We start from the raw sequence: 27,842 nt of genomic DNA, 5'->3' as shown, positions 1-27,842 counted from the left end.
TGTATTGATGCATCTCTGATTTGATTTAAAAACAAGCTACAATGTGTGTCTCCTAACTTGAAGAGCAGTTATGTAATCATACTGGGCTGAAGGGCTGAAAAAACAGATTTAAATATAGCTACCTACACAGTAGAAAAATACAATGTAGAGTATGACCACCTGGGAATGCTGCTGACTGGTGCCAGAAAACTGAATGAACAGACACAGATATAAATGTTTATTAAAAAACCCCAAACCAAACAGCTTCAATCATAAAAATTATGCCTGAAAAGTGTATTAAGGTGATTTGAGCTTTTAAAATTATGTTATCATAAAATTATGATCTACAAATTTTTGCCGCTTCTATTTGTTGCAGGTTTGATAGGTGGAATCTAGCTCTTGCATAAAGCTAGGCAGTGGTTTTGCTTGCGTACCAGTAATGCTAAGTGGTCCTTCACAGAAAGCACGTAGGATTATTCTTACTCTAACAATATAGCTTTGTTATGAATAAAATAATTTTCTTGAGATAAAGGGCTACTCAGCTGATTAAGATCTTAAACACATTCTTGCTGGTTGCAGAGCACCATCTACACTTAAATATGGTTGGTAGTTTAACTAGATCATTGTCTAGAGACTAAATGTGTAGTTTTTATCTCTAATATGAGAAATTATTCTAGAAGACAAAAAAGAAAGTGCTTTTCCCTTTTTTCCCTGTAAATTGCACCAAGTACTTCTATGTCAGTCCATTCAAGAGTTTCATAATGAAATATGCAGTGAATTCAGATATGCTAGCTCCTTTCCATTCCTCTTAGCTCTATAATGGGGTTTTAACACTTCTCTTAAAAACATTTTACTGCTGAAAAAGCTTCAGCCAGGGCCAAAATTGCTGGAATTTTCTTTTTTTTTTTTTTTGAAAGCATGAACATGTTCTCTCTTTTGCCTGTCTGTCTTGTGCAACCATCAGTTCTGGGTACTGAAACATGCAGGTTAAGATTTGTATTCTTCTTACCTGTTTCTTCTTATGATATCTTTTTTTCAGTGAACTGAATCAAGCGTTCTCATTGTGGGTGGGATTTTCTATATTTGAGCAAATATTGGTTCTCACTGTCTTCCTTACTTTTCAGTAATGTTTCAGTGAAGTAAATATTTTTGTCATTATTTTTTCCCATATGTAGCTTTCCCATTCTTAAGTAGCTTCATACATACCCAAGCATGTGGGACATTCTTCTTTATTAACTTTATCAATTTTTCTGTTAATGGAAATACCAAAAGTAGTACATCAAGAATGGACAAAAGTATCCTGCTTACATTTTGGTAGCTGTTACTTTTTTTCATACTGCAGGGACTCCTTTTTTGAAAAATATGTTGAGATTTCCTCTTCAGAGTTTGTTCTGTGATGGTGTCCTCCTTTTTAAACTGTCAGAGTAAATAGGAGAAACTTTGACTTGTACCAAAGTGTAAATATTTCCATCTGATGTAGTTATTATTCAAATGTAGTTTTCAGGAAATTACAAACTCAATCTCAATATATTGGTCCAAAAGTCCTGAGTATTCTGCTGTTGATGCTGTGATGAGAAAAATTTCTGAGCTCCTGTACACATCTCTAACTGGCTTTTGATCAGGCTTCATCCAGAGGCAGTTACTGCTCCATCTTTGCTTGCCTGTGTAGAAGTGCTTATTGCAGAGCTGATGTGCATCCACATTAGCAACACCAGGAAACGCTACTTTCTTTCCCCAGCACAAGGATGACTGGCCTGTTCCATACTCTGGGTAATCTTTGCATTAGAAGATTTGCTGTCAAATGGATGCCGGAAATTTCTACAAGAAATAACTTGCACATAGCTTGTATCAGTTTCCAGAAAGGAGATAAACTTTCAGCACAGAATCATTTTACTCAGCTCCCTGTCACTTGATACTGTCCTGAGTACCCTATCTAGAGGCTTCTCTCTCAGAAACAGAATGGAGATAAATTTCAAATAACTCCCTTCTAATTTGTTTTGGCAATTCTTGTATTCAGTGATACTAGTAATGCTACTATGACATCTAGTGGACGGCAAGAAATGTTGGTCAAGGCTTAAAACGCACTTAAAAATCTGAAATGTGGAAATCCAAAAGAATTAAAACTCATACCAAGGAGGGAGCACAGAACAGAGGGCACCCTGGAATGCAGTTCAGGGTAATGTTTTATGGCTCTTCCTCAATCTGTACATACTTGTTTATCCAAAGGAGCATGCTTTCTGTGACAGTTGAAAATTTTGGCAGGTTAATACAGCTATCAAAACTGTGGTCTTAATGGGACTGTGCTGTAACTCGTGTGGGCCTCTCAGAATTAGGGCAGATTTGGGAGATTCTGCCTAGATCCTGGACAGTCTATCTGCATCCTGCCACTTACCACTGGTTCAGAGGAGTTGGTGCTCCTGTATTCCAAGTGGCAAACCTATGCTTTAAACAGATCAGAAGCTGCTTCACATGAGCATGTGGATAATCTCATAGTCTGGACTCACTGCAGCCCTCAGAGGGTCTGAAGGTGCTTCCCCTGGCTTCAAGACTCTACTTCTCAAAAAGGACTCCCTCTTGTTCTGGGTTCTCTATTCTCTGCAGAAATGTGATCCTGATGATGAGCTGGAGTATTTGTTCTGTCCACATTGGTCATTGTAGTGTTGTATGAAGCCTGGACATGAAAACAAATGCCTAACATTTAATTACAAGCCTTTGGTTTTGGTGAGCCCTTTCAGCCCAGACCTCACCTTTTACTCTTTGTTAAAAGATTCTGAAATTAATTAAAGACCATTTGCAATTAAGAGTTACTCAGCAAAACAGGCAAATGAAAGCAACAGAACAAGTCAGTGTTTTCAAAGTATTTTCACTAGGACACAGTAGGAATACTAACAAGTGTGAGTTGGTTCTCTGTTTAGTAATAAATCTCTCTTTTGGTTCTTTCTTAATTTTTTTCCTCTCATGGTGTTGTGTTTAACTCAATTAAAAATATCTAGGCTAATGTTTAAGATTGATATTTTCATATTCAAAGAAACTTGTCTACCTGATCCTAAACTTCTAATTGAAATTTAATGACATGAGACTTTGTTTGGCAGAAAATCTGGAGGAGATGGAAAGCCTTTTTATTCTATTTGTCAATGAATGAAAAGAACATGAAATTCGTAGTATTATGCGTGAGTAAAAAGTTTAATTTGACATTTGGAAGTTCACACTTCCAAAACTGGTAAATAGAAATCTAAGCCAAATCTAACAGTAATACCATCCACAACAAAAATTTAATCCTATATTTATATATGTTTTTCCCTTAAACATAAGATTAGGCAAACATCTAGTTTTAAAACACTTCCCTTAGCCCCTTCGCTCTGTAGTTACTTAAGTAGCTTTTACTTTTGGTTCAAAAGCAATGAAAACAGTGGACCCTGGAAGGAATGAGAGAGAACTTATCAGGTGGGACAAAATTTGTTTGAGATTCAGTGATGATTAAAATTCTTCATTAAGGGCAGTGATGCTTCAGTGCTTCAGGAAAAATTAGTTGAGATGTGTATATAATCTTTGAAATCCTGACAGCATTGTGACAAAGAAATGAATGAATCTCTAGTCACTTTCCAAAACCATTCAAAATTATCAGGACATTCAAATACACTTGTTTTTCCCCTGACTGTTCAGTCTGCAGTTTGTTGGCTTAAAAAAGTGTATTCTCAAGTCCAAACAGATACAAATCTGCAAAACACCTAGGCCAGCCCATGCCATTCTATGATTTTGCCTAGAAGTTTGACACATTCCTAGAACTCGAAAAGAGAACTCCATCTTTTTTAAGCAACAGGTTAAGTTTCCCACTCTCTGCCACTCTGGAGATAGCACCATCCCTTTGGGGTTTCTCCAAAACCAGGAGGAAATCAAGACCAATTAGATCCCAGAGATTATTAAAAATTTCAGAATGCCTTATATAGAATTCATTTTCCTCATCAGGAATCTATTGAATTTTGAGATAGAGAAAGGGCTTTAAATGCTGCTTTTTCTTGCCAGTCACAGGGCAAACTTTGATGCAGCTCTCCAGTTCCTAGGATGTCAAAAGCCTCAAGCCAAGTACAAAACGTTGTAGTAGCAAACAGCTGCTTTCCAAATCTCTGTGGAGTCATCTGCTGCGTAAGCACTGCGCAGCCAGAGACTGCACATCTGCTGACAAATCAGTCCTTCTCTTCAAAGACTATCTCCAGGGAGAGTTTAGGGTTGTTGTTGTTGCCATTATTAGCTAGATAAAATGGGCTTATGCCCATTGCCCTCTGGCTTCTGTGCTAGGCACTTCAGAAACTCATTTCCTTCACTAATGTCTGATGGATGCACATAGGATTTGTTCTTCAGAAAGATAAGCAGCATCTCTGGGAGGTCATTCTTAAAATGAAGCACAGACTGTGCAGCAATCTAGATCTGCTTTGATAAAACAGATAAAGTGGGAGCTTTCCCACTTAGGGTCTCAGATTTTGTACAGGAATTCCTGTTTTCTTGCAGTGTTTTGAAAATTCAGTAAACGTTATAGCCAAGTCAGGTTGTGGCACAATGTGACATTGAAGTGGCAGTGAGGGAAAAGTGTTACATAACTGATCTTCAGGTAATAAGTGAAGACTGATGCTGAAATTAAGTGTCAAGCCCCTCTAATCTGGTTGAAAGCAATTTTTAGTTCAGTGAAACTATAAAACAGGAGAACTTCCATGCATTCAATAAATTAATATCCTGGAGGAAACAAGATATCTGCATGAAAATGTGAAGATGCCACTGGTGCACTAAATGTCCTTCTTGAGGAAAATGACACCATTTCATCACCAAGAATGGTCCCTGTGACAGCTGTGATGGGAACATAAACAACTGTTTATTACAATAAGCAAATACAAAGCTTGAATCATTGCAAACCACTAAATCTATTCATTACTGTAACACACATTTGCCCAATTAAACTGAAAACTCAGCTCTCAGAGAGGTGTTGCAAGAGAGCTGGGAATTCCTGTCTTATTTCATGTATTGCTTGCAAAGTCTTTCACTCCTGCTTAGTAGCCTGCAATGATCAGTGGATTTGAAAGATGCTGCATATAAAGATGCACATTCTATTCTGTGCTGCATCTCTGCTCTTCCTCTGGGTCATGATGAAACTCTCTTGGTGGCATCTGAGGCTTAGCTTTGCATAGGCTGAGGGTGAATAAGATAATACTTCTGCTGAAAAATGAGACAGCAAAATCAAGTGAATTCAGTGTTTTCAGAAGTTTCTGTACTTTCAAGAAATAAATTAATTAACTTGTACACCGCATAGGTTTCAAAGAGAATTGCACAGAGGTTTCTTATACCACAGCAACATCACAAATGAAATCTTGAATTCCAACCTGTAGAAATAGTGGTAGTTAAACTCACCTACTTCCTTTTGTTTTAATCATCACTTTTTCCGCATCATAGATATACAGTCATAATTATGCCTGCATTCTTTTTGGTTCTTAACTTTTTTTTTTTCCTCCAGAACATGGATGGATTTTGCTATGGAAGTACTCATAAGGATGTCTGGAATTTTAATAAAATTTCTTAAAAACACTTAAACCAGTGTTATTTTGGAGTTCTGCATTCTGAATATGTTCTGCATACTTTTGAATATCTAGCTGCATCTAATTAAATTGCTGCACGTTTTGCTGGAATGAGCTCCCATTCCAATTGACTATATAATTCTATTTTCACTTGGAACTTCTCTTCAGTATAGTTCAATAAGAACTTTCCTGCTTCAGGTGTAAAATCTAAGTATTTCTTAATTGTACCACAGTGCTGCATAGATAGATCCACCAATATAAAATCCCAAGTGTTCTAAAAAGTGAACATTTATTTAGCAGGAGTTCATTCCTGCTTGTAACAGCTTCCCCCTTAAACAAACCAAACAGATGGGAAAGGAAGCACAGAAAAATTGAGAGGATTTGTTGAGACCAGCAGTGCTAAAGTCCTGTGTTGGAATCAGAGCTGTTAGATGCTGGTCTATTGCCTTGTCTGCTGGAGTATGATGCCTCCTAGTGTTCCATTCCTGCACAGAACATTAATGCTTATAACTCTCTTACAATTTTAATAAGCTCATTTTTTGTAATTCACAATAATGTATTTTTATGTTGTGGCTTTTTTTTTTTTTTTTATTCTTGAGGGCTGAATAACAATTTATTTTTGTATTTTGGCAAAGTGTTATCTAATATTTCTCACCTCTAGGCTTTCAGGCTGGTGTCAAAATACCTGCTCTTTCATAGAGAAAGCCATCTTCTTGACCAGCTTGTGACAAAAGGGGAAAGTGGTCATGCTGGATTTGAAATTGCTCTCACTTAATTTCTGATGACTCTGTTCTGTGTATGTGTGTGTGCTTATCTATATGATCCATATAAATAAGCACACAGGAATTTTTATATACATATGAATTGTGTAAATTATTTGTATGATCAATAGTATTTCATAGAGCATTTACTTGTCAATATGTTGGGATTTCTTTGCTTTTCATTAGTAATCACCACTAATGTAAGTGGTATGTTAAGTAATTTTATTTCTGGAGACTTTCAGGAATAGTCTTTTATGTACTCATTTGTTTCTGAATTTTAAGAAAGATAAAAAAAGTGTTTTAATAGAAATGTCTTCATTAAAGACTAATTTTCTGCCCTTTAGCAGTTGATCTTTAATATTATGTATTTAATATGCTGGTGATATTTAAGAGACACAATTGATTGTTGATTGTGCCCTTACATAGCGTCTGTTCACATACTTAATGTTTTCTTCCTAAAATTGTTTTGCCATAAAGGAGAAAACAAGCAGATAACTTCTAAAGTGTTCAGCTGTGTGATATATGTCTATATAGTAACATTATGTTAAAGAGATAATGCTATACTGTATGTCAGAAACATAACATGGTAAACCACGTCATTCTGTTCTGTGTTCACTAGCTTATAAACTAAGTCAAAACAGCATATTCATATCTTTTCCAGATGGCTTTCAACTTATTTTTCTCTGATCAAATTATAATTAATGTTCTATGTTTACCCTTCCTTCTTTATCCCTTTTTCTTTTACTTAGTTGATTTCTGAATGTTTCCCTTTATTCCTGTGATCTTTCCTTCATAGCGGCACTGTCTCGGTGAAGCTTTGCATAAATCTATCAGCAATGTAAGTGATTTGCACTTACAGCTTGTGAACAGGGCATGCTTGCACTAATAACCTGCATATCCTGCAGTACTGCTTTACAGCTTCAGACCATGAAATGGGAGACATGGTAGTATTTGAGACGAGAACATGTGCTGCTATCAAAAGCTTGTGTAGTGCATCCCCTCATCTGTGTGACTGTGTGTGTATCACTGGCATCAGACACTGTGTATGTGGTCATAACATGAGCAGTGTTTTTATGTCATTGTTAATGCAAGCAAGCTTGTGGGCAGTGCAGATGTATATTGCAGAGCTTTCTACAAAGCATGGGATTGATGCTCTATTGTAATTTGCTGTTTTGCAGTGTAACTCATAATTGTAGCCAAACTGTTCTATTTTTTTATTTTCTTAATTCTCACTGAGATTTTTTAATGTGCTGAAAACCTAGGATAAAAGTACTGGAAGTTCAGAGAATAGTGTTTAGAGCTGTTTTCTTTTGAATCCTCAGTACAGAGATGTACATAAAGGGTAGTCCAAAGACATACAAAAAGAGGCACTAATGTTCTAGAAACATGCTCTTGAGTATATCAGTCTATTCACTGAATAATCAAAATAATATTTAAAATTACATGTTCTCTAAAAAGACTGATATTTTTAACTTCTCTGTACTTTTCAACATCAAAACAAATTATTAGAAGGGTAGACTAATCTAACTTGCTTGCTAGAATCATTTAATCCTCATTGTCCTTTATTTTCTGTGTAGTCTGTTGATGCAAATAGACATCTCCAGACACTGACTCATTTCAGGCTGTGGTTTTGCAATCACTTTAATCTGGTGGAAAGATGAACTGCTCTTGCTTATTCCTGATCTCATCAAAGATGGCTTCCTGCCCAGATGTCTGACTTCTCTTGGTCATCTCAATTAAAATATTTTCTGCATTTCCAAGACAGAAATGAAAACAAAATCCTTTTGCCCTTAGCCCATGCTCAACATATTTATAAATTATGTACTGATAACTGTCAGAATTTGGAGGAGGAATTTAATTGAGAGATAGACTTAACTTCAAGCCAAAAATGCATCTTTTCATGTTATTTTAATAAAAATTTGCCTAAGTTACCGTGATTGACTCCATTTGACTGTTATCATGAAATGCTTGTTAGAGTGATCATTACATTTCCTGAGGTTCTGCAGGACTGTGCAGGACTTCCCATAGAATTGTACAATTCCACTAGAATTGCACCTCCTGCTGGCCAGGGTGAACAGAACAGTGGTGAGAAATCTGAGAGACAGAAACATGGTCCAAGGGAAAGTAAGAATAAGTTTACAGATTAAGAGAAGGACCAGGTAGGTGTGGGGTTACAGAAAGGTAGGAAGGAGAAAAGGGCCCAGTAGTGAACATGGGATGAATTAGAGGAGATGGACATGTGACCAGACCAAAGAGAAGTTTGGGTAAAATAGTTTCAATTTTTTTTCCTGGAGAAGGAAGACGATAGCACATTGCAGTACAAGAAGATGATATGTATATGAAAATTCAGAGCTGGCCATGCTGGCAGGTGCATGGTGCAAATTTACCACTTCAGTGGAGTCAATTTCCAGGGGTGAAGAGAAAAAATACAGTATATATTGTATAGAAATATTAAATAAATTGTTACCACAGGAAAGGTGGTTATCAGTAGAGTTACACTGATGCTCAAAATATTCTCTTTTACAGGTTGTTGAGAAGTGAGTAAGGTAGGAAGCTTTGCAGTTTATAAAAGCTTATTCAGAACAGAATAGCTGTTAAAGGCCAAGGGACTAGACAATAAAATGGCTAATGAAATCCAGTGTAGATAAATGCAAAATTATACACAAGAAAAAAATTTGTAACTCTTTCTGTAAAATGATAAACCTTACCTTGACCTGTTAGAGCTAGAAAGTTGTAGATGTGGAGACTGCAATATATAATTCTATGAAAACATCACCTCAGTGCTCAGTAGGAGTCCACAAGCAAATAAAACTTTAGGCATATAGGAGAGAAACAGAGAACATAACATGTAAAACCATATAAATCACAGATAAGAATAGAGTTTACTCTCATTTCAAATAACTTGTTTTGGCCCCCTAATCTTAAAAATGAAATAGTAGAAAAGGGGTAAAAGTGGGAGAAATATAATCATAGATATGGAATAACTTTCATACAAAGATCAACTCACTAGGCCAAACCAGTTCAGAGTGGCAAAGGGTGTAAGGAGGGAAATGGTGGAGAGCTATTGGAACATGAGTAAAATACATCAAATAAAAAGGGAACTTCTTTTGGCTCCTTTCCATTACAAGTGTTGAAGATTGTCATGTCAAATTGACGTCTGCATGGAACTTGACGCAGGATATTGTGGATACTAGAAGTTTTTATGGGTTCAGATAATGGTTGTTGTTATTATTTCTTCTATAAGTCTGCCCCAAAATACCTCTTCTGGTTTAAAAAAGATTGCTAGTTCCAGGTAGAATCAAGAGTTGCAGAGTCAAGCTCCCTACATTTATGCTTGGCCTTTTTTTCCTAGAGTAAACCTAGGTGCTTTCTGGAGGCAGAAACAGAGATCAGATAAAGCTTTGGTCTGACACTGTACAATTTTAATGTGAAATTTACATTAATGTATTTAGTAAAAGGTTTTGCAGAATGTGGCATAGACCTTCCCTGCACTCTTTTCATTGTAGCTAATCTCTTTCAAAGGTATCTGAAGTACAATACTATTTTTATGGTGTGTGTTAGAGTGTATATTCCCAGACACAAAGACCTTGTGAATTGGAAATACAACAAGCTATGCTTATTTCATTTATATTAGTTTGATTTGTGTTTCTGTTGTTTTACTGCTAATTTTTGTTTCTGTAGCTTTTTTCTTTCAAATCTGCTTAAGCTATGTCCTTCTGAAAAAAAACTTAACCCACATGTTTGGCAGCAATGTTTGTGCTATAAGTTGTACTTGGTATGCTGCTATTAATTTTTTGCTAACTGGTGGATTTAATGTTCTCCAATTCCATAACTTGATGTGCAATGTCGTTACAAATTTGACTTAATTAACTTTGAGATATGCTGAATCAAATGACACTATCAGACTTTCATTTATAATTTCATATAAGGCAATGCTCTGAGGCTTGAAAAGTATCCTTACTGATTCAAATTCTTTGTCACTTGACAATTTTATTTTCCTTCCTTGGAGTCATTGTAGCAAAATGTTTCCAGAACTGGAGGGTATCTCTCATATTAGGCTGTAAAGGGAATGCTTCCAGTCTGAAAATGTATAGGTACAACCTTCAAAGGTTTAATACTTTCAGTCTGAAAAGATGCTATCTGATGTGGAGAACAAAGTAATATATTATAAAAAGAAAACAGGACTAAAAAAGGAGTACAATGTACTATAATACTTGTTGGATGAAAAGCATAGTTTGTAAAATCAGCTATTTCTAAGAAAATTGGTTATTTGTGACTCAGATTGTTTAGATTGTGGAAACTAGTGTAAGAATCATTTTCATAGTCTTACTGAACTAACAAAAAAGTGTGTGATGGGAAATCCATCAAGTGTTACTTTTCATTTGTGATGTTGAGTGGTACCATTTCTTTCTAAATGAGAAAACCACTAGTAAGGTAGGACCACAGCATACAAAAAATACAAAAACCAATGTAGATGTCACAGGCTGTCCTCTCCTATTCCAAGTGCAAGATTATTCTAGCAGAATGATGGATATTCCCCTGAAGAATAGTTTGACAATCTAGTGTTTGATTTCAGACCTTGATAGTGTCATTTTTATTGATCTTTTATATAAAATCTAAATAATTTTTGATAATTTGGCCATTAAAAATTGTGTTACAGGTAGTGCTGCAGAACTAACCAATATGATAACCCTTACAAAACCACTAAAATGTCATTATTATATCTCTGATTATATGTAACATTAACAACATATTTAGTAGATGGATGACATTGCTTATCTGTCTTTTAACTAACACTCTGGCTCTAAAATTTCAAATATTTTCTTTTTCTGAATGTCTTCTTTACAGCTGATGTTGGTATTAATGACTAATGAATGTTTGCTGTTCTGTTATGGGTTAGATCTCCTTACTGAAGCAGAATCTGGAGATGCAGCTTTCCCAGTCACAGAGCTCTTTGCAACAGCTACAAGCCCAGTTCAGTCAGGAGCGACAGAGGCTGACTCAGGAGATCCAGGAATTAGAAGAAGAGCATCAGCAAAGGCATAAGTCACTTCAGGAAGCCCATATCCTTGCCTTTCAAAACATGGAAGAAACAAAAGAGCAAGAACAGAAGGCATGTTCATGTGGTTATTCCAGATTCTGTAGAGAATGTTGCCATTTTAGCATTTTGCATGCACAGTTGGAATTAGTAAAGAAAGTATCTGCGTAACTACTAAATTTCTTTTTCAGATGATGTATTGCAGTAATACTGTTATCTACTTAAATCTAAACAAGACATATTTAAAATATTTTATAGTACTGGCATTGTTTCATGTCTTGCTTTATATGCACATATGTAGGTAAGTATGTGTGTGTGTATATATATATATATGTAAAATTATTGTCAATACATGCATCTCTTTATGGTAGATTGACATTAATACCCTTAATATTACATTATTTTGATTTTGAGTATGAATTTTCCATTTTGCATGGGTTTTTTGTCAATAGATTTTGAAATGTATTTTATATTTTCCTTACATTAAAAATTATGTGAGCTATGTTCTGTGACTTGCAAGATAATTTTCATGCCCCACCCAGGATATTTTTGTAAAAACTTTGACAAAACCAGCTTTAAAATTGGAATTTTGGTAGTGCATGGTACATAATTTATAATCGTAAGGTTTTTTAAGTTCAGCTCCAGAGCGTGCTTTTGCAGTCAGTTTTCCCACTATGTGCCCAGAATATGTGTAGCAGGAACATTATGCTTCATACAGATCCATAGGGAGTAAACATGGGTGTCCTTAGGAAGCAGAAGTCAGATGTGTGCACAGTATACCCATCTATGAATCTGCACCTTACTACATTGCTTGCTTTTGTAGATATATCCATGGGTTGATTTTTTCCTCTTTTCCAGCTGTGAGCCAAATGGGTTTTGTGTACAGGTAATCTTGGTAACTATCAACCACTGAAAAGAAAAAATATGTTAGTACAATAAGAAAATACAAGTTATACTAGTGTGTTATTTTCCTAGAATATGTCAATGCCTACTTTTTTGTTTGCATAATGTTTTCTAAATTCTCCAAGCTGGTGTAGAACAAATTTTTTCAATTTTGATTTTGTAGGAATTAGAAGAACGTTTACAACAGAAGCACTCAGAAGAACTTCATGCACTAAAAGAAACACATAAACAAGCCATGGAAGGCTTTAAATTAGAGATGGAACAGGAACTTCAGACTCTACGATTTGAGCTGGAGGATGAAGGAAAAGCTATGTTAGGTATACTATTTTCAAATTTGAAAATGGGTCCAAAACCATTATTTCTACTCATATACATATATATATATATATGTGTGTGTGTGTGTTACAGTATTATAACACTGTAGTTTCTCTCTGGAGTCCTTCAGTATTGACATGTTCCTCTTAAAGTCACTATAAGCTTTAACAGGTAAGCCTAGACTCTTCACTTTTGAAATAGCTCACCTTTAAGGCTCTTTTGGAAGAAGTAACTGACCAAAGTTCCTGATGGAGAACTAATGTTTTCAAAAAACAACAGAAATAAAATACAAGACAGTTACTTAGCTGATGTAAAGTGTGTTTTAGGTCAGCAGCAATACAAGATGGAGCTGGACTGTTACTGTTAATTAATGTAAATATGTCCAAAATAAACTTTTCTGTTTGCTCATGGTAACCAGCTTCCTTGCGCTCAGAGCTCAACCACCAACATGCAGCAGCAATTGACCAGCTGAGGCACAACCATCAACAAGAACTGGTAGCTGCCAAAATGGAGCTTGAAAGAAGCATAGAACTCGGCAGGCGACAGGTAGGAGGCATGGCTGGCAACTGGGTGTAAAATGCATGATCAGTATTCATTTTTCCCTTTGATGGAGGCAAGAACTGCTGTGAGCAAACAACAAACATGTAATCCTTCAAAATAATCCAGCACCAGCAGTTAATATGTTCCAGTTTTCTAAACATCCTTGCTTAGCTTTTTCTGCTTTCTACAAGCGTCGTTCAAAGCTTGGAAAAGGCTCCCACATCCAGGTAGTTTCCTCTCAGAACTGTGCAGCCATCTGGGAGCTCCTTGGCTTGCCATGGGATGCAAGTGTCCATTCTTGCAAAATTGTACTCATCCTCAGCTGTCAGCAGGAAGGAAAAAGCTGTTTCTCTTTGAAGCCTAAGAATATGGCAAAAGAAATGGTTGCTTATGATCAAATGATTGTTTCAAACTGAAGAAAAAAAGTGCATGTAAAAACCCCACCAAAACCAAATCTGTGAAACCAGTATGAACTACCTTTGCTTTCAGTAGCAAGCTGATTAACTCACCCTTCATCTTTAATTTTTCATATTATACACAATCAGTTTTTTCTCCTAGAAGCTAAAAATCAAAGTTTAAGCTCTATTGAAAGCCACTTTTGTAAATTAGACGACTGGAAAATTACCTCTTTATTTCCTACATAGTAGGCTTTTCAAGATTGATTTACTGATACTCCAGTGCCAAGAAGGAGAACCTGGTTTAGAAATATATAAACAGAGAAAACAGGGTTTGCTGGACATTTACACAAAAACAGAGACAATCAAAGATGAGGCCTTTTTCAGCTATTCCCTGCTAGTTTAATAGTGTGGACGCCAGAGGCAAAAACATGGTACTGTCATGCAGGATTTAGGAGGATATAGTTTCAGTCGTGTTGTTTAAGATCAGAATCTGACAGCTAAATGAGATGCCAAAAAAAAAAAAAAAAGTTTCAATTACAAGAACTGCTGTTTGATGCAGTCAAACAGGGTGTACTTTTTGCCCCAGTATAATGATCTCCTAAACACAAGCTTTGGTTGTACTGAGGCCAAAGCAGTTACAGAGGTTTCCTGTGTTAGAATGCTCATCAGTTCACAGGATCAGGGTTGAATGAGATGGAGAGTGGTTTGATTAGGATGATTATATTTGCTACTTTTTGAAATATTTATATGTGTGGATGGAAATTTTTCCTCTGCTTTTCCTTATAACTTTAACATAGTCTTTATACAGGGAGATACGTAGTTATTTTTAATTATCTGCTCTTAAATATGCCCTATGAAATTTGTGCACAAAGATATATTTGTATTTCCAAGAAGCATGAAGGCACAAAACACAATTATACATAGAACTGCTTTGGAATATCAGCTAATTTTCTCTGTGCAAACTATATGGTCATTAATTGTTATGAAACTGTAAGAAGCTGAATAGATGGAAATAGAAATCTCTGAAAAAGTTGTTTTCATTACAGGCATTTCTAAACCAGAGACTCCTTGTGAAAGCCATTAGAACAGGCTTCAGTTGAATTTCCCGGATATTAACTTCATTGGAATTTCTTATGCAAAAAAAGTAAAATAAAATAAAATAAAATACTTTTCTTGATTTGTTGGACACAATATAAATATTACATAAACTTTTTAACATATATTCTGCAGTAAGATATTTATGACCTTTGTATATATGTGTATGTATTTGTAAGATAGGAAAGTTCTGAATCAGTTTTTGTTTGTGCTGGGCATACATCTTGACCAATTTTCTCCCATTGAATGGGACTATAACGGAAAAAATGTTTCTTTGGATTGTGATCCCTGGATCTTAGTGATACCTGTTTTTTGTTTTTTTTTCTTGTATGTGAGGTCAAAAGGAAAATGTGATTAGCTACATCGATTTTAACAGGCAGTGATAATCATGGGGTTTAACTTTTCTTGCAAGTGGAAATCATTCATTACATAACTTGGATTTCTTCTTTCTTTGTACACAATAGCCCTTTGCTTTGATTATAATTTATGTGAACATCAAAAACTGAAAAAATTGTCTATTGTGTGGGAAATTCTGCTCAGCTGTAGTCTTCCAAAAGCAAGTATTGTAGGCATCACCTCTGAGAAACGCGTCTATCTGAAATATTTTTTACTGCTACTTATAGGAAAAAGAATTTTTATGCCGAATATCAGATCTACAAGATGAACTGAGACACCGAGATCATCACATAGCTGAACTGGACAAAGAGATTCTGCATCTTCATGAAAATATAAGTGCATTGACAAAGGAATTAGAGTTTAAAGGAAAAGAAATTCTTAGAATACACAGTGAATCCAACCAACAGATCAGGTATGAATTTTTCCACTCTAAATTCAAATCTGTATTGTTTCACTTACCGTTTTACTTTAAAAAAAGTTACCATTTGCAGTTTTAAATTTATCCTCTTAATCAAGTCATGTTACATATCATATAGTCTTCTTTAGTTAAGTTAGGGGCTTTACTGGTAAGTTAGTGACTGTGCTGTGCAGTTAAGTGGCATTTCAGACATTTTGGCATATCTTAGTTCTTAGCAGTTCACTCAAATGTTTTTTTTGATGGGATTTTTTTCAAAATCATTATGTTTGTTTATTTTAAAAAGCATTAAAGGAGATGTATTTTCCATGAAATAAGCTAGAAGATTGGAGAACAGTAAGTAATAGGCTTTGATGAATCAGTAATTCCATCTGTGTTGTCTAATATTATGTAACAGCCATTAGAAGCACGGCAGAAAATCATGATGAACAAAACGTCTGATTTTAGAATAACTCTTCTTTTAACAAAAACTAAATTGAACAGGATGCATGAGCAAGATTTAAGCAAGAAACATGAGAAAGAGCTGGATGTCTTGACAGCAGATCACATCAGAGAGAAACAAAGCATGCTGGCAGATTTTAATAAGACCCAAGAGCTGCTCAAGGAAATTAATTCAGCTTTACAAATTTCGTAAGTTTTGTTGCATTAAAAAAAATTGTGTGTAGCTGCATTTGAGTGAATAGTTTATTCTGGTGTCCGTAAATTCCTGAAGATACTGCAGAGATGCAGATGTAAAGATACCTCAATAAAGTACAGGGGCTAATCTTGCACTCCTTAGGCAACACAATTCTGTAATCTTTAGGCGAATGTAGTGAGGTAAATTGTTAAGGGTTTGAGACCAAAAAATTTCAAGTAGGAAAATTTAAATCCATGCAGTTCCTAGAAAACCAGAGAAAACATTATTTCAAATGGTTTCTTTCCCAAACTTTAATATGTCTTTTTTGAGAACACAAGAATTTCTTCAACAAGTTTATAAAGAGAACAGTATTTACTAAGAAGTGAGGTTGTAGCATGAGTGATGTAAATATTTTCAGGTTTAGTAGCATAAGGAAAATTAGTGTCTGAAATTGGTTGTATGAACATAACAATAACAAAAGTCTTAAGAGTTTGTCTGAATCAAAATGCCACCAGGGATTAGACCACCTAATGGTGGCAGAAGTGATGTAATAGTGTGTCACCAACCAGTGTTTTCCTGTCTTCTACACCCTTTATTCTCCATCTCTGTAATTTTACCCACATGGTCACAGTTCATAGCTCAGGTTTCATAGCACATTGAAGGCTTCCTGCCACGAAGTCGTCACTTAGGGACTTGTATTTGCAGCATGAAAGATTTATGGCAGAGAGAAGAAATTGGTTCTGAGTTTTTGATAGAAAGCTTTTCTAAGTAAGTATCAGTTACAAATGGACAGTAAAGCCAAAATGCATCTAGCTTTTTCTGGACAATGAGCCCCCAGAAATTGCCTTCAAATAAAATGGTTATAAAATCCTAGTTTTCACCCACTTGTAATTGTCCACATGCATGCTCTTATGCCCTGATAAATGTCTTACCTTGCCATTCAGTAAATTAGGTGTAAGCTATTTCCTGTTTGCTGCATTTATCTTATGTGAGAAACAGACCTATGAGCAGCCACCAGAACTGTTTTGGAACTGTTTACCCTAAGTGTTTTCTGCATTAAGTTGTTTGCTTCTCAGTGTCAGGGAATTTTCTGAATTTAGCTTGTTTTCTACTCCTCACTCTTGTTCAATTTAGAGTTTTGAGGAAGTACCCACTGGCCTAAAATCAGCAAGCATCATCGAGGGTGCCCTGACTGGGCTTTCAGTGTGTTATTACTCTGAAGTCAGAAGCTGTCCAGAGAGGAAATTATGTAGAAAGGCAAAGAAATATGAAAAACCAAAAACAAACCAAACAAAACCAAAACCAACCAACCAAACAAAAAAGACAAATCCAAAACCAAAAACCAAACAAAACCCAATACTGCACTCATGCCCCCCGCAACCCAGAGAAGTTTTATGCAGCTATTTCTCAAGTAGCTGTTCACAGGTTCAGCCTCACCTAAAGCATGGCCTCATGAATGTTTGTGAATCTGTCTTGGAATAATTGAGCGTGGGTGTCATTAATTAGGATCTACAGCTAAAGTCTTTAAATTACAAATTATCTATTTGAAACAGTTTTCTGAAGTATCTGAAAACAAAATGACAGCTGTGTATAACTATCTAGAATAGTCTGGGGATCTATGTGCAATAGCTTAACCCAGCATAAAAAGTATGCATAAAAATTAAGCCAGCTGAGGCTATTTTTGTTCTGCTGAGTCAAATGCCTTCTCTGCAAGTAAAAACAATCATGTTGTTCTCATTCATATTGTTTTATGTAAATACATTATATAATCTCCTCAGGATGTGTACAGGTTATTTGAAGGATATTAAATTATCAATATAATTTAATATTAACTGCTTTTTCAGCTGCAAATTAAAGTAAGAATCCCATAATTGATTTTGAATAGAAAATATTTATCTGAAGTGAAAAATTATGTCTACTTCCAGGTGTCTACACTTTATCTAATTCTTGTGGAATCAAGCTTAACCTGATTTAGATTCAGTATAATTCATAGATTTTTCTCAGTGTTTGATTGGGATTTCTTTTCTTTTTTCACTAAGTTTTTAAAATTTCCTGAATCTGTTCTGATACTTGGTTCACTAATCTACATGAGGGCTGAATATGTGAGAGACGTATTTTAGTACTTTCCTTTGAAACTGTATTTACTGTCATGAGCATGTTATTAGTTTAAAGGAGACACAATAATTTGAAACTGTCATGTTTTCAAAACTTGTTTTTTAAGAAAAAGGGATATTTATGCAGTTATTTATACAATTCCTCTCTCAGTTGGCTTATTTCACTTCTCTCCTTTAATGCTTTCCCACCAGGCATTTCAAATTTCCTCTTAGTTGTTTGTTTTTTTTTTTTTTCAAATGTTTATCAGTTGTTATATTAGACATCCTAATATCCAAGTGTTCTTCCTTTTGTTTTGCAGCTCATTCCTTTATTTCATCTCTGATGGTACTAAGTAGCTTTTGTGGAGAGGAGTTAGCTACCTATTAGTCTTCAGTGTTCTTGGGTGTCTTCTGTTCCAGTATGTTCCACATGAACTGAGCAAGATGCTCTGGTTTTGAATGCCTTATATTTAGCCTGACTTGCAAGTGGCCCTTTTCCAAAATGCAGCAGTGCATGCACAGGAAGGATGTTAAGTTTTTAGAATGTTCTCTATATTATTAGTTGCTGGAGGAGAAGTTATGGTTACTGGGGTTTTTTTGTTGTTTTGTTTCTTAACTATCTAAAGTGGAAGGAGAGCATAGAAATTAGTTTCCCTCAAGGTGGTAAGAAAGTCATCCTCTGTTTTTACTCCCTGAACTCTCTTTTGTACTTATCAAAAATGTGACTATTCAGTCATCATTTAACACTGGATTGGGCTAAAGAGGATATTCTTCTTTTCTATAAAGTTTAGAAGAAATGGAAGAAAAATATAAAAACAGAGAATCAAGACCAGAAGACTTGCAGCTAATCTCAGAACTGAGAGACCTAATTGCAGAGCGGGACCAACTGATAAAGAAATTGATTGTAAGACTTCTATGCTCTCTTGGTGTAATGTCTTGACAAATACAAAAGTTAATCTGATTCAAAGTGTTTGAAATGTATTTAAAGGTACAATCCTGCTAGCATGTTATTCATATTCTTTGATACATTATTGCTCTGGTTTCAATGACTCTTAAAACTAATTAGATACACAGTGTTTTCCAAAATCAAGCATAATACATTACTACAGGAAGATGTTTTGGTATGTCCTTTATCAGATGTCTCCTGCCTCCAATCATGGGACAAGCCAGCCATGTAAGCCATATAAGCCATATAAGAAATAGTTTGTTCTGTGGGGTTCTTAAGATGAAGATCTTGATGCACTGAGCTTCCCAAATTGAAAGCACAACACCCTGACCTGGGTTAGTCTAATTAGATCCCAATTAAGAAGCAGGAAGGAAATCAATATTGAATAAAGATCAGAAATATACTGAGTATTTTGCATTAGGCATAATCCATTAGGCTGTGCTCACTCTAAGGACCATGGAACTGCATAAATAGAAATTATTTAGATTATTCCATATAATAATATATAAACAGGAAATGCAATTTTTAGAATTACCAGTTTATTTTTCAATGTAAGCATAAATTTATTGGAGAACATTTTACAGGCAGATTTGGCCATTAACTGATTGAAAATGCATAAAAAGGAGTTTCTATCTGTTATTCTTTTTAGGACGACAAAAAGTTCTATCAGCTGGAACTAGTAAACAGGGAGACTAACTACAACAAAATGTTTAATGCAAGCCCTAATGTTGGTGTTATTAATCCATTGGTGAAGGTATGTTCCATGGACTTCATTGCTAAAGTAAATAAAAAGAAATCTAAAGATATAGTAAAAAGAAGAGATGTATGTGTGTGTATGTGCCTCTATACAAAAATCACACTTAACAGACATGTTCAAAACAAGGAACATAGTTTTCCATTTGTCTGTTAATTTTTGTGTTTTATTAGGTTTGTTTCTTTTGTGTTATTGAGAGATCCGCTGATGCTGTTGCCCTGGTTTGCTTGACATGTATGACATAAAACACAGTTCCCTATCACAAAACTGCAAATTTAAAATGGAAAAGTGACAGAAAGGCAATAAAGGGCAGAACTGTACCATGCAACAGAGAGTAGTGACACCCCTAACTTGTTTCAGTTTTGTAATTTTTCTTGGCTATTATGGAAAGTGCAAGGGCACTTTGCACTTTTTGGGAAGCTCTCAGGGTGGAAGAGCATTAGAAAGACAAGAAGAGGGGACAGTAAAAGGAAGGGAATTAGGGTAAAAGGGGAAGGGGAAGCGTGTGTGAAGGGCGTGGAATGAGTCTGAAGGGGAAAAGATATAGAGTAAGATTAGAGAAGTGGAGTGGCAAACCAGTATGGACAGTGGAGGCTGCAAGAGACTGAAGTCAGTCTCTAGCCCTCTCAGTGGTTGTCACCACCCATACAAATGAAAGAACTTCAGTAGCAGCATTTGCCAGTTCTCTCCATGCTGCTGAACAGCAGCCAGGGAAGGCTACTGTACACACTGGCACAGTAGCCTTCCTGTGACTTCAAAAGCCAGCAGCAGTCCTTCTTGAGGAATGTGAACAGACTGTGGTAGAATACAGTCTACCATCCTAATCCAGTCTAAGTAGTAATTCTGTTCACCACTTTAGAGTGAGTCCTCTGACATTTGCTTCCTCCTTGTGATAAGCCAGAGGTTGCATAGAGGGCAAAGAGATTTGTGCCAGCTGTAGAGACAGAAGTTGGGAAGGTTCTGAAGCAGAGGCTAAAACCCAAGGGGCACAACCTGAGCAGATCAGATGCTCAAGAGCTTCAGTGGTCAAGGTTCAGGCTCAGGTTATTTAAAAGGAGATCTTGCTCCATTATTTGAGATCAGGCTGTTTTTTAGCCAGCCTTACTGCAGTTTCACATCAGATCAGCATATTTCACGCTTCTGCACAAACTCTGCTGCAAAATGTCAGTATTTTCCTATGGTTTTCATGAGCCCAGCAGCTCTCCCAAGCTTTTCTGGATGCCTAATTTTTATGCTAACTGCATAAAAGAAGTTAGTTTGGTACCATTAGAGGCAATAGCAGGATTTCCAGATACAATTTCAATGGTTGGTTGAAAATGTTGGAAGTCTGTCTGAACCACCCATTTACAAAGCTGTAAAATGTAACCACTTAGTATATAACCTTATGTTTGTGTGAAATCTGACGTGTTTGGGAAAAGTATTTCAGCATCAGATTTCCATAGTGATAATTCACATATATTTATGATACGCTTCTATCACTTAAAATGTTTAGACTTTAAAAGTGTCTTGTATGCCAGAACATTCTGATCTTTCATTTCATGAGTTGTGGACTATGTTACTTTATTTTGTCAAAGCATGTACTGTGTTACCAGAGAATGAATTACAAAGAAACTGAAAATCTCATTCTCTTTTCTTTTTTTGTAAAAAAAAAAAAAAGAACAGAAGTTATGAGTTACTACGAGCTTTGCATATTAATGCAAAATTACAGTTGTTGCAGTAGGTGTTAGAGCTTCTCTAATTTCTGCAGTTGATGTGTTTAGTGTAGTATTACATTCTTACATCTCAAGTTTCTTAATACTTTGCATGAATTTCATGGGAACAATACATAGTTCTCTCTCTCCAGATTTGATCGCTTCAGAAGCAGATATTGTTTTATAGAGAATATTATATAAGTTTTAGTATTTTTCTAATCACTTATGTGGATAACATAAATTTTCCAGAAATGAGCCACCTGTGGAGCACACGGATTTAATTACAGTTTGTTTAACACACTGTTTTAGTTACAGCATGTATTGTCTTGCAAGTGTATTTTACATACAGTTGGTTACTTTCACTGAACTATTTATTCTTATTTCTTGTTTATTCACTACTACAGCAGATATGTCTGGGGCAATCTTAGTTTAATCCTTTGTAGCTGATGATCATTCGCTGTGATGCTTAAAACCAACTTTTTTCTATTATAGCTTTCTGTTAAATTGTCAGGGTATTTTAATTGTGTATTGATAAACACACCTGAGAGTATGTGGAGTATGTGTCTGCAATTAGTATCATTTGCATATTCCAATCCTGGAGAGGTCAGGCACTGAAATCAAAGCTAGCAGAGAGCCTAAGAGAAGAAAGTGCAAACAAACAACAAGACTGTCTCCAGGTGAACTCATGCCCACCCTCCAATAAGCTCTCCTGTTTCAGGTAGAATTCTGCTGGAAAATAGAAACGACATGAGATTCCACTTGTCTTTCACTTTATTTAGTTCAAATACATTTAGTTAGTAAGCCCAAAAGAGGTTTTTCTCCTAGCTGCTTTGTTAGGGTTGCATAAAAGTAATTGAAATTATTTATTATATATTCAAATATTGCATAATTCATTGTAATTTTGAGCAAGGATTTTTTTTATTGCTCTGGGTATGTCAAAAACTCCTATTTTTGGAAATAAGGCACTTTCAATTTTAGTATTTTATTGTATTTAGGATTTATGGTGGACAAGAAAAATGTGATAGAAGTGAGAAAAGCACACCATGTCCTGTCAGACAGACATTTAAAAGAAAAGTGATAGAATTATTTGAACCATACTTCTGCATTAAAATATTTATAAAAACAAAGAAGATCACTGACTCCCTTGTATGATCTGTTCTGGAATGTAAAATAGCTGTATAAAAATAGATTTCCTAAATACTTTTAATCCCTTCCAATACTATCAAAATAAGTACAAAGAGTATTGTAGGGAAAAAAACCATGTTCAGTTGTGCCATCTGGTGTCTAGAAGTGGCAGCTGTATTAGCATCAATGCCTTTTCTTTGTGCAAAAAGCTGCACTCCTGTGCAGTAATATTTTTATCTTTAGCTGTATTGTTATAATGCTTTGCTGACTGAGAGGGTGCAATTGCTGTGAAAGAAATGTAGGTGCGTTTCTAGGTTTCATGGTCCAGTTACTAAATTGTGCCTCAATGATGGAGTGAAATGTGTTGGAGAGACCAATGTTTTTATCGTTTAAATTTGTTGTAATTGCATTTGATAGCAGAGCTGTTTCACAGATATGAAGGAAAGATTTAAGTAAATATGAAAGATTTAACAGACTGAAAGGAAATTTTCCACAAGATTGTCAATCTACAGTCTTTAAACAGAACAAATACATGATAAATAGAACCAATGTTTCAATATAACCAAAATGTTATATTGAAAGATCATATACTCATGTGATGTACTTATTGATAATTACACTAAATCATAATGACTTAATCATTTTTATTAGAAATTCGATTTTTCTGTGAAAATTTGTGGTGTTCAGGTCAAAGCAAACAGAAAACTACAACTGTAAAAAGAGCCCAATCTGCCCCAATTCCTCTCCTTCAAAAAAACCTCCAAACCAATCATCAATAAAGCTTCTAAATTAGCCAATGTCCTCGTCTGTCCTGTGCAAGAAGCCTTCCTTACGTTTGTTATTTTCAATGCAGCAAAAGAAGAAGAACGATAAATCAACAAACAGGTTTGTGAGTGTCCCCAATCTAAGTGCTCTGGAATCTGGCGGAGTGGTGGGCAATGGACATCCAAACCGCCTGGACCCCATTCCTAACTCACCCATCCACGATATTGAGTTCAACAGCAGCAAACCACTACCACAGCCAATGCCACCCAAAGAGCCCAAGACGTTTTTGAGGTGAGCACTGCCTCACCAGTCTTTTTTTTTTTTTTTTTTTTTTTTTTTGCTTAACTTTGGAAAATTTTGCATTCTTATTGAGCTGAATCCCACTTGCTTTATCAGCCTTTCAGAGGTACAAGTACTCTTGCGGCATTTTTAATTTTTACATTATAATTATAACCTCTTTATAGTATTCCTTTTTATTGTAGACCTTGTTGAAATGTGAAGTATTCTCTCACTTTTTCCTAAGCCTTGAACTTTGAAAACCCTTATATATACCTTAGCAGAATTCATGTGCTTCCAATTGTTTACATATATGAACAATTGTTTTAGATGTTTGTGTTATTTACTGATTTTCATTTAGGAATTGATACTAGCACGGAGGTATTTTTATTTAGTGTTATGTTACAAAGATTTTTATGTAAGAAAATTATTTTCCGTGCTAGGTGAATGTTTTATGTTTCCTCTTTGCTCACCTATATGAAATTGTTTGATAGGAGTAGCCTTACTACAGCAACAGGAAAGGTACAGGCTTGGGTGCTTAATGCTGAGCTTCCAGTAATCAGAACCAGCATTAAAGTCTCAAGTAATTCTTTCACAAAATAACCTACTGAATTGAATAACTTCAAAATGGCATTTTAGAGGCAGGATTTAAATCTTTTATCTTGATATATCCACATAGTAAATGCACTGAAGTGCTGTAAAGTGCTGTACTTTGTATCTGGTAGGTGCTGATATCCTACCTCTAAGTTGCCAACTTAAAGCAAAATGTAATTACTGGTTCCACAGCTGGTTGTTTTCTCTCTGCTTTGGTTTAATGCAAAAGTTCATATACTTAGCAACTGCTAATTATAAAGGGAAACAAATGATAGAATCTAAAATAGATAAGGAAAAACAGTATTTTTCAAAAAAGCCTTTTTTTAAAAAAAAAGAAAAAAGTACTGTTGCTATTTTTTTTCCTGTGCATGTTATGTGCATGAATATGCCCAAGTATCTATAAATATGCATGTGCATGACCCCATGGACTGTGATGCTGGAGTTTTCACTCCAAATTGTTTTGTGCTCTGTATTATCCTATAGCAGAGATTATTTTATTACAAATTTTTATTGATAAAGGAATTTGTGTAATTATTCTTTCCTGCTCATGTTGTGAGAATGTTTAGTCTTGTTCAGAGAGGAGCCAAATGCTGTTTGCAACACAGCAGTTTGTTTTTTTGTAGTATCTTGGCGTATTTTAAGTGTGTGCATGAACAATTGCAAGTGGTATTTGTGATAGGTGTTATTACAAAAGTGTGTATTTCTGTTCAGTTGTGAGCCAGTCTTTGTGAGCACATGTCTACAAATATGATGTTTGCATCATATTTTTCACAATTAACTTTACCACAGGGAAAGGATGCTAAAAGAGGACCTTCTACAGTCATGCTTTTCCAAGAGAAAACTCTTTTTATTCTTTCTGGAAACTACAGCTATTTATGAGATTTAAAATTGTGTTTTCCAAAATACTATTTGCCCACCTTGTAATGTGGCTTCTGAACTGACTTGTGCTGCTGATGCTCTCCAATGGAGTGGATGATCACAGATTCTATAGGGAGACATTAAATCATGTCCTAGGGCACACTGATAATTAATCCATGGAAAAACAGACTGTGTTCCTTACTGAATATTCTCTGTGTTGTTTTTTTTTTCTTCTCCTAACAGCTGTACTTTTCATGTAGTTGTAGGATAACTGGTTTTTTTTCTTTCTGTGAATTTAGCCCTCCTCAGACTGATGCCTCACCTGTGGCTTCACCAGACCCACAACGCCAGGAGTGGTTTGCCCGATACTTTACATTCTGAGAGATGATTTGTTTTTGTGGCACAGCTTGATGTGGACTGTTTATAAGAGCATGACCTTAAGTAAACCCTCATGTGAATAAGCTTTCCTGTAATTTGTCAAACACTGTGAATGAGAAAGTATTTGTCTTTCTGATTTGAAACTGCACTGTATTTCACGTTATTTGTTGGAATCACCTGACATGGTACTATACAATATGTGTAATTATAACTATTATTTTTATTTTAAATTGAAGAATCTTTAAACTTTGTAATTACTACATAATAAATTTTGGTAGAACAAACATAATGCTTTCCCCCTTTTTCCTATAAATGTGTTTTCTTTGATTTCAGATAAGGATTTTCCCCCCAAATAACATAATTGCATGGTTACTATAAATGCAACTTGAATTGTAAAAGGAAAAATATATATCTCACTCTTTCCAATTTGGGTGGGATTTGTTAATGCATCCCAGCTCTGTTACTTTGTAGCAGTTTAAAAACCTTCTCTGGCTAACATTTAAAAGGAAGAATGCTATATAAAACTAGTATAGCTACTGGCCTTCAGAGCAGATGGATTCTGGTAGAAGATTTAAAAAGCCACAAACCAGGAGCTGTTCTTTGGGGAGGGGGGTTGACTCCTCACCTATTGCTTATGAAACTTCACCATCTAGTGATAATCAAAATTTTATCGTTGAATTTAAGCAGAAACTCTTCCCACAAGTTATATTTATTTTATAAATAATAAAAAAAAAATGCTTGAAATGTTTAGAAGACTGTTCTAAGTATCTTTGTGTAAATCAAGAATCTCCGTTTTGAGCTTTGGATAAAATTCATGTCTGAAAAAAATACTAAGACACAAACAAAAACCAACTACACAGCTTTTTCCCATTAATACATACTACAGATACAGATCTTCCATTAAAACTTAGTTACCTTCCCTTGTCTATATTAAATTTTTTTCTTCTTCTCAAACTGATATATGAAACTTTTTCAGCTAGTGAGCATGATTCCCCAATCTATACCTTTTATGATGTCAGTGTTGCTCAAGAATTTTTTTGCAGCATAGAGAAAACCAGAGCTTACTGTCTTTTTTATATTTTTTCATTCAAAGATTACCACAAATTAACTCACACTGGTAGTCTCAGGGAGAATATTGTCTTTGTTTTATGAATGTATTTTTAAGCTGAATCTCTTATCTTTTAAAAGCAGGAATAAATGTTTGAGTTATTTGAATAAGGTTCTAGTTAGCATATACAAAGGTCTTGAAGTTTAATATTTAATCTAAAGCCCTAACTGCATTCTTTTTTTGCTATATGCACAAAGGTAAATACCCAGATGAAGATACTTGCTAATTACAATGAGTTTTATATGTACTATATGTATAAATGAAAAATTTGTATGTTTTCATATAAACAATATAAAAATCTTCTAAATGCGTATTTAACAACTTCTATCATATAATTCACCTTGAAAACACCACTGAAAGCTGTATTCTGGTGATGCTGCCATGGATTAAAAATGTATACATCAGATTTTCTGTAGCTGGTGGACTCAACTGTAGGAATATGCAACTTTTTAATTTTAGAAGAAAGCCATATGGGGCAAAATGTCAGATTTCTTGGCTGTTACCCAAAATAAAATTCACTAGATCATTTTGTTACAATGTTCTGAAGTGAGTGTTGCGTATTTTTTCTTGCATGCTTTGCAAGGGATCAGCTGCCTTCTCCCATCCTCAACTTCATTTGTGCATTTTCACATATGGAATGATTAACTGATCAGGAGTATGAAGATAATGATCCCTACATTTACCTACTCAGTGAAAGGTATACCCATCATTTTTTTACTAGTAGGCATATGAATGTTAAGAAGCACTCAACCATCAGCACAATCAGCAGTTGTACCACTGCCTTATAAGTCTCTTCAAACCAAAAAACAGACAAAAGAAAAGTCCCCAAACCAACCAAAAATAAAATGCCCAGAAAACAACTAGAGGAAACGAGGGGAAAATCTACTTTCCACCAAATAGCATTAAGAATTCTGTAAAAGAAGCTAGTATCTGGCTTTTGGGATTAAGGAACTTGCATGATGACTGTGTCATTGTGTTCTTGATCTTTGCAGTATCTGGTATTCTGGAAAATGCTAAAGGTGCACAGATTCATGAGTTCATAGGCAGCCTCAGCCTTGGCTGCCACAAGATGCAAGGGTATATAGTCTGTAGTCCTAGTTTTACAGCCACATGGACATCCAACCATATTCATGCTTTCTGGTCTAAATCTTTCCCTAACATGTGGGATCTGTGAGTGTTTTTCAGCTCTTGTGCAGCCTTTCTAGCAGTGTCCAAATTGCACACTATACCACCACCC

General features: G+C 35.3%; 1 protein-coding gene across 3 annotated transcripts in view; it reads left to right on the top strand.

Moving 5' to 3' along the window:
• FAM184A (family with sequence similarity 184 member A) overlaps positions 1–25,786 on the top strand; it is a 71,837-nt gene extending 46,051 nt beyond the window's left edge. The window contains exons 10-19 of one of the 3 annotated variants that reach the window (XM_079298832.1): positions 7,098–7,139; positions 11,202–11,414; positions 12,406–12,559; positions 12,976–13,103; positions 15,214–15,398; positions 15,885–16,031; positions 18,897–19,014; positions 19,706–19,810; positions 23,480–23,682; positions 25,419–25,786. In XM_079298832.1, the coding sequence (XP_079154958.1) occupies positions 7,098–7,139; positions 11,202–11,414; positions 12,406–12,559; positions 12,976–13,103; positions 15,214–15,398; positions 15,885–16,031; positions 18,897–19,014; positions 19,706–19,810; positions 23,480–23,682; positions 25,419–25,500 (1,377 nt within the window). In that variant the 3' untranslated portion in view covers positions 25,501–25,786. The remainder of the gene's footprint in view (positions 1–7,097; positions 7,140–11,201; positions 11,415–12,405; positions 12,560–12,975; positions 13,104–15,213; positions 15,399–15,884; positions 16,032–18,896; positions 19,015–19,705; positions 19,811–23,479; positions 23,683–25,418) is intronic. The other 2 variants (XM_079298833.1, XM_079298834.1) reach the window with 2 other exon arrangements.
• Positions 25,787–27,842: the final 2,056 nt, after the last annotated feature.

This window comes from Erithacus rubecula (genome assembly GCF_903797595.1).
Source record: "Erithacus rubecula genome assembly, chromosome: 2".
Taxonomy (NCBI): domain Eukaryota; kingdom Metazoa; phylum Chordata; class Aves; order Passeriformes; family Muscicapidae; genus Erithacus; species Erithacus rubecula.
Note: the sequence above shows the minus strand (reverse complement) of the source record. Positions and strands in the feature narration are given on the sequence as shown.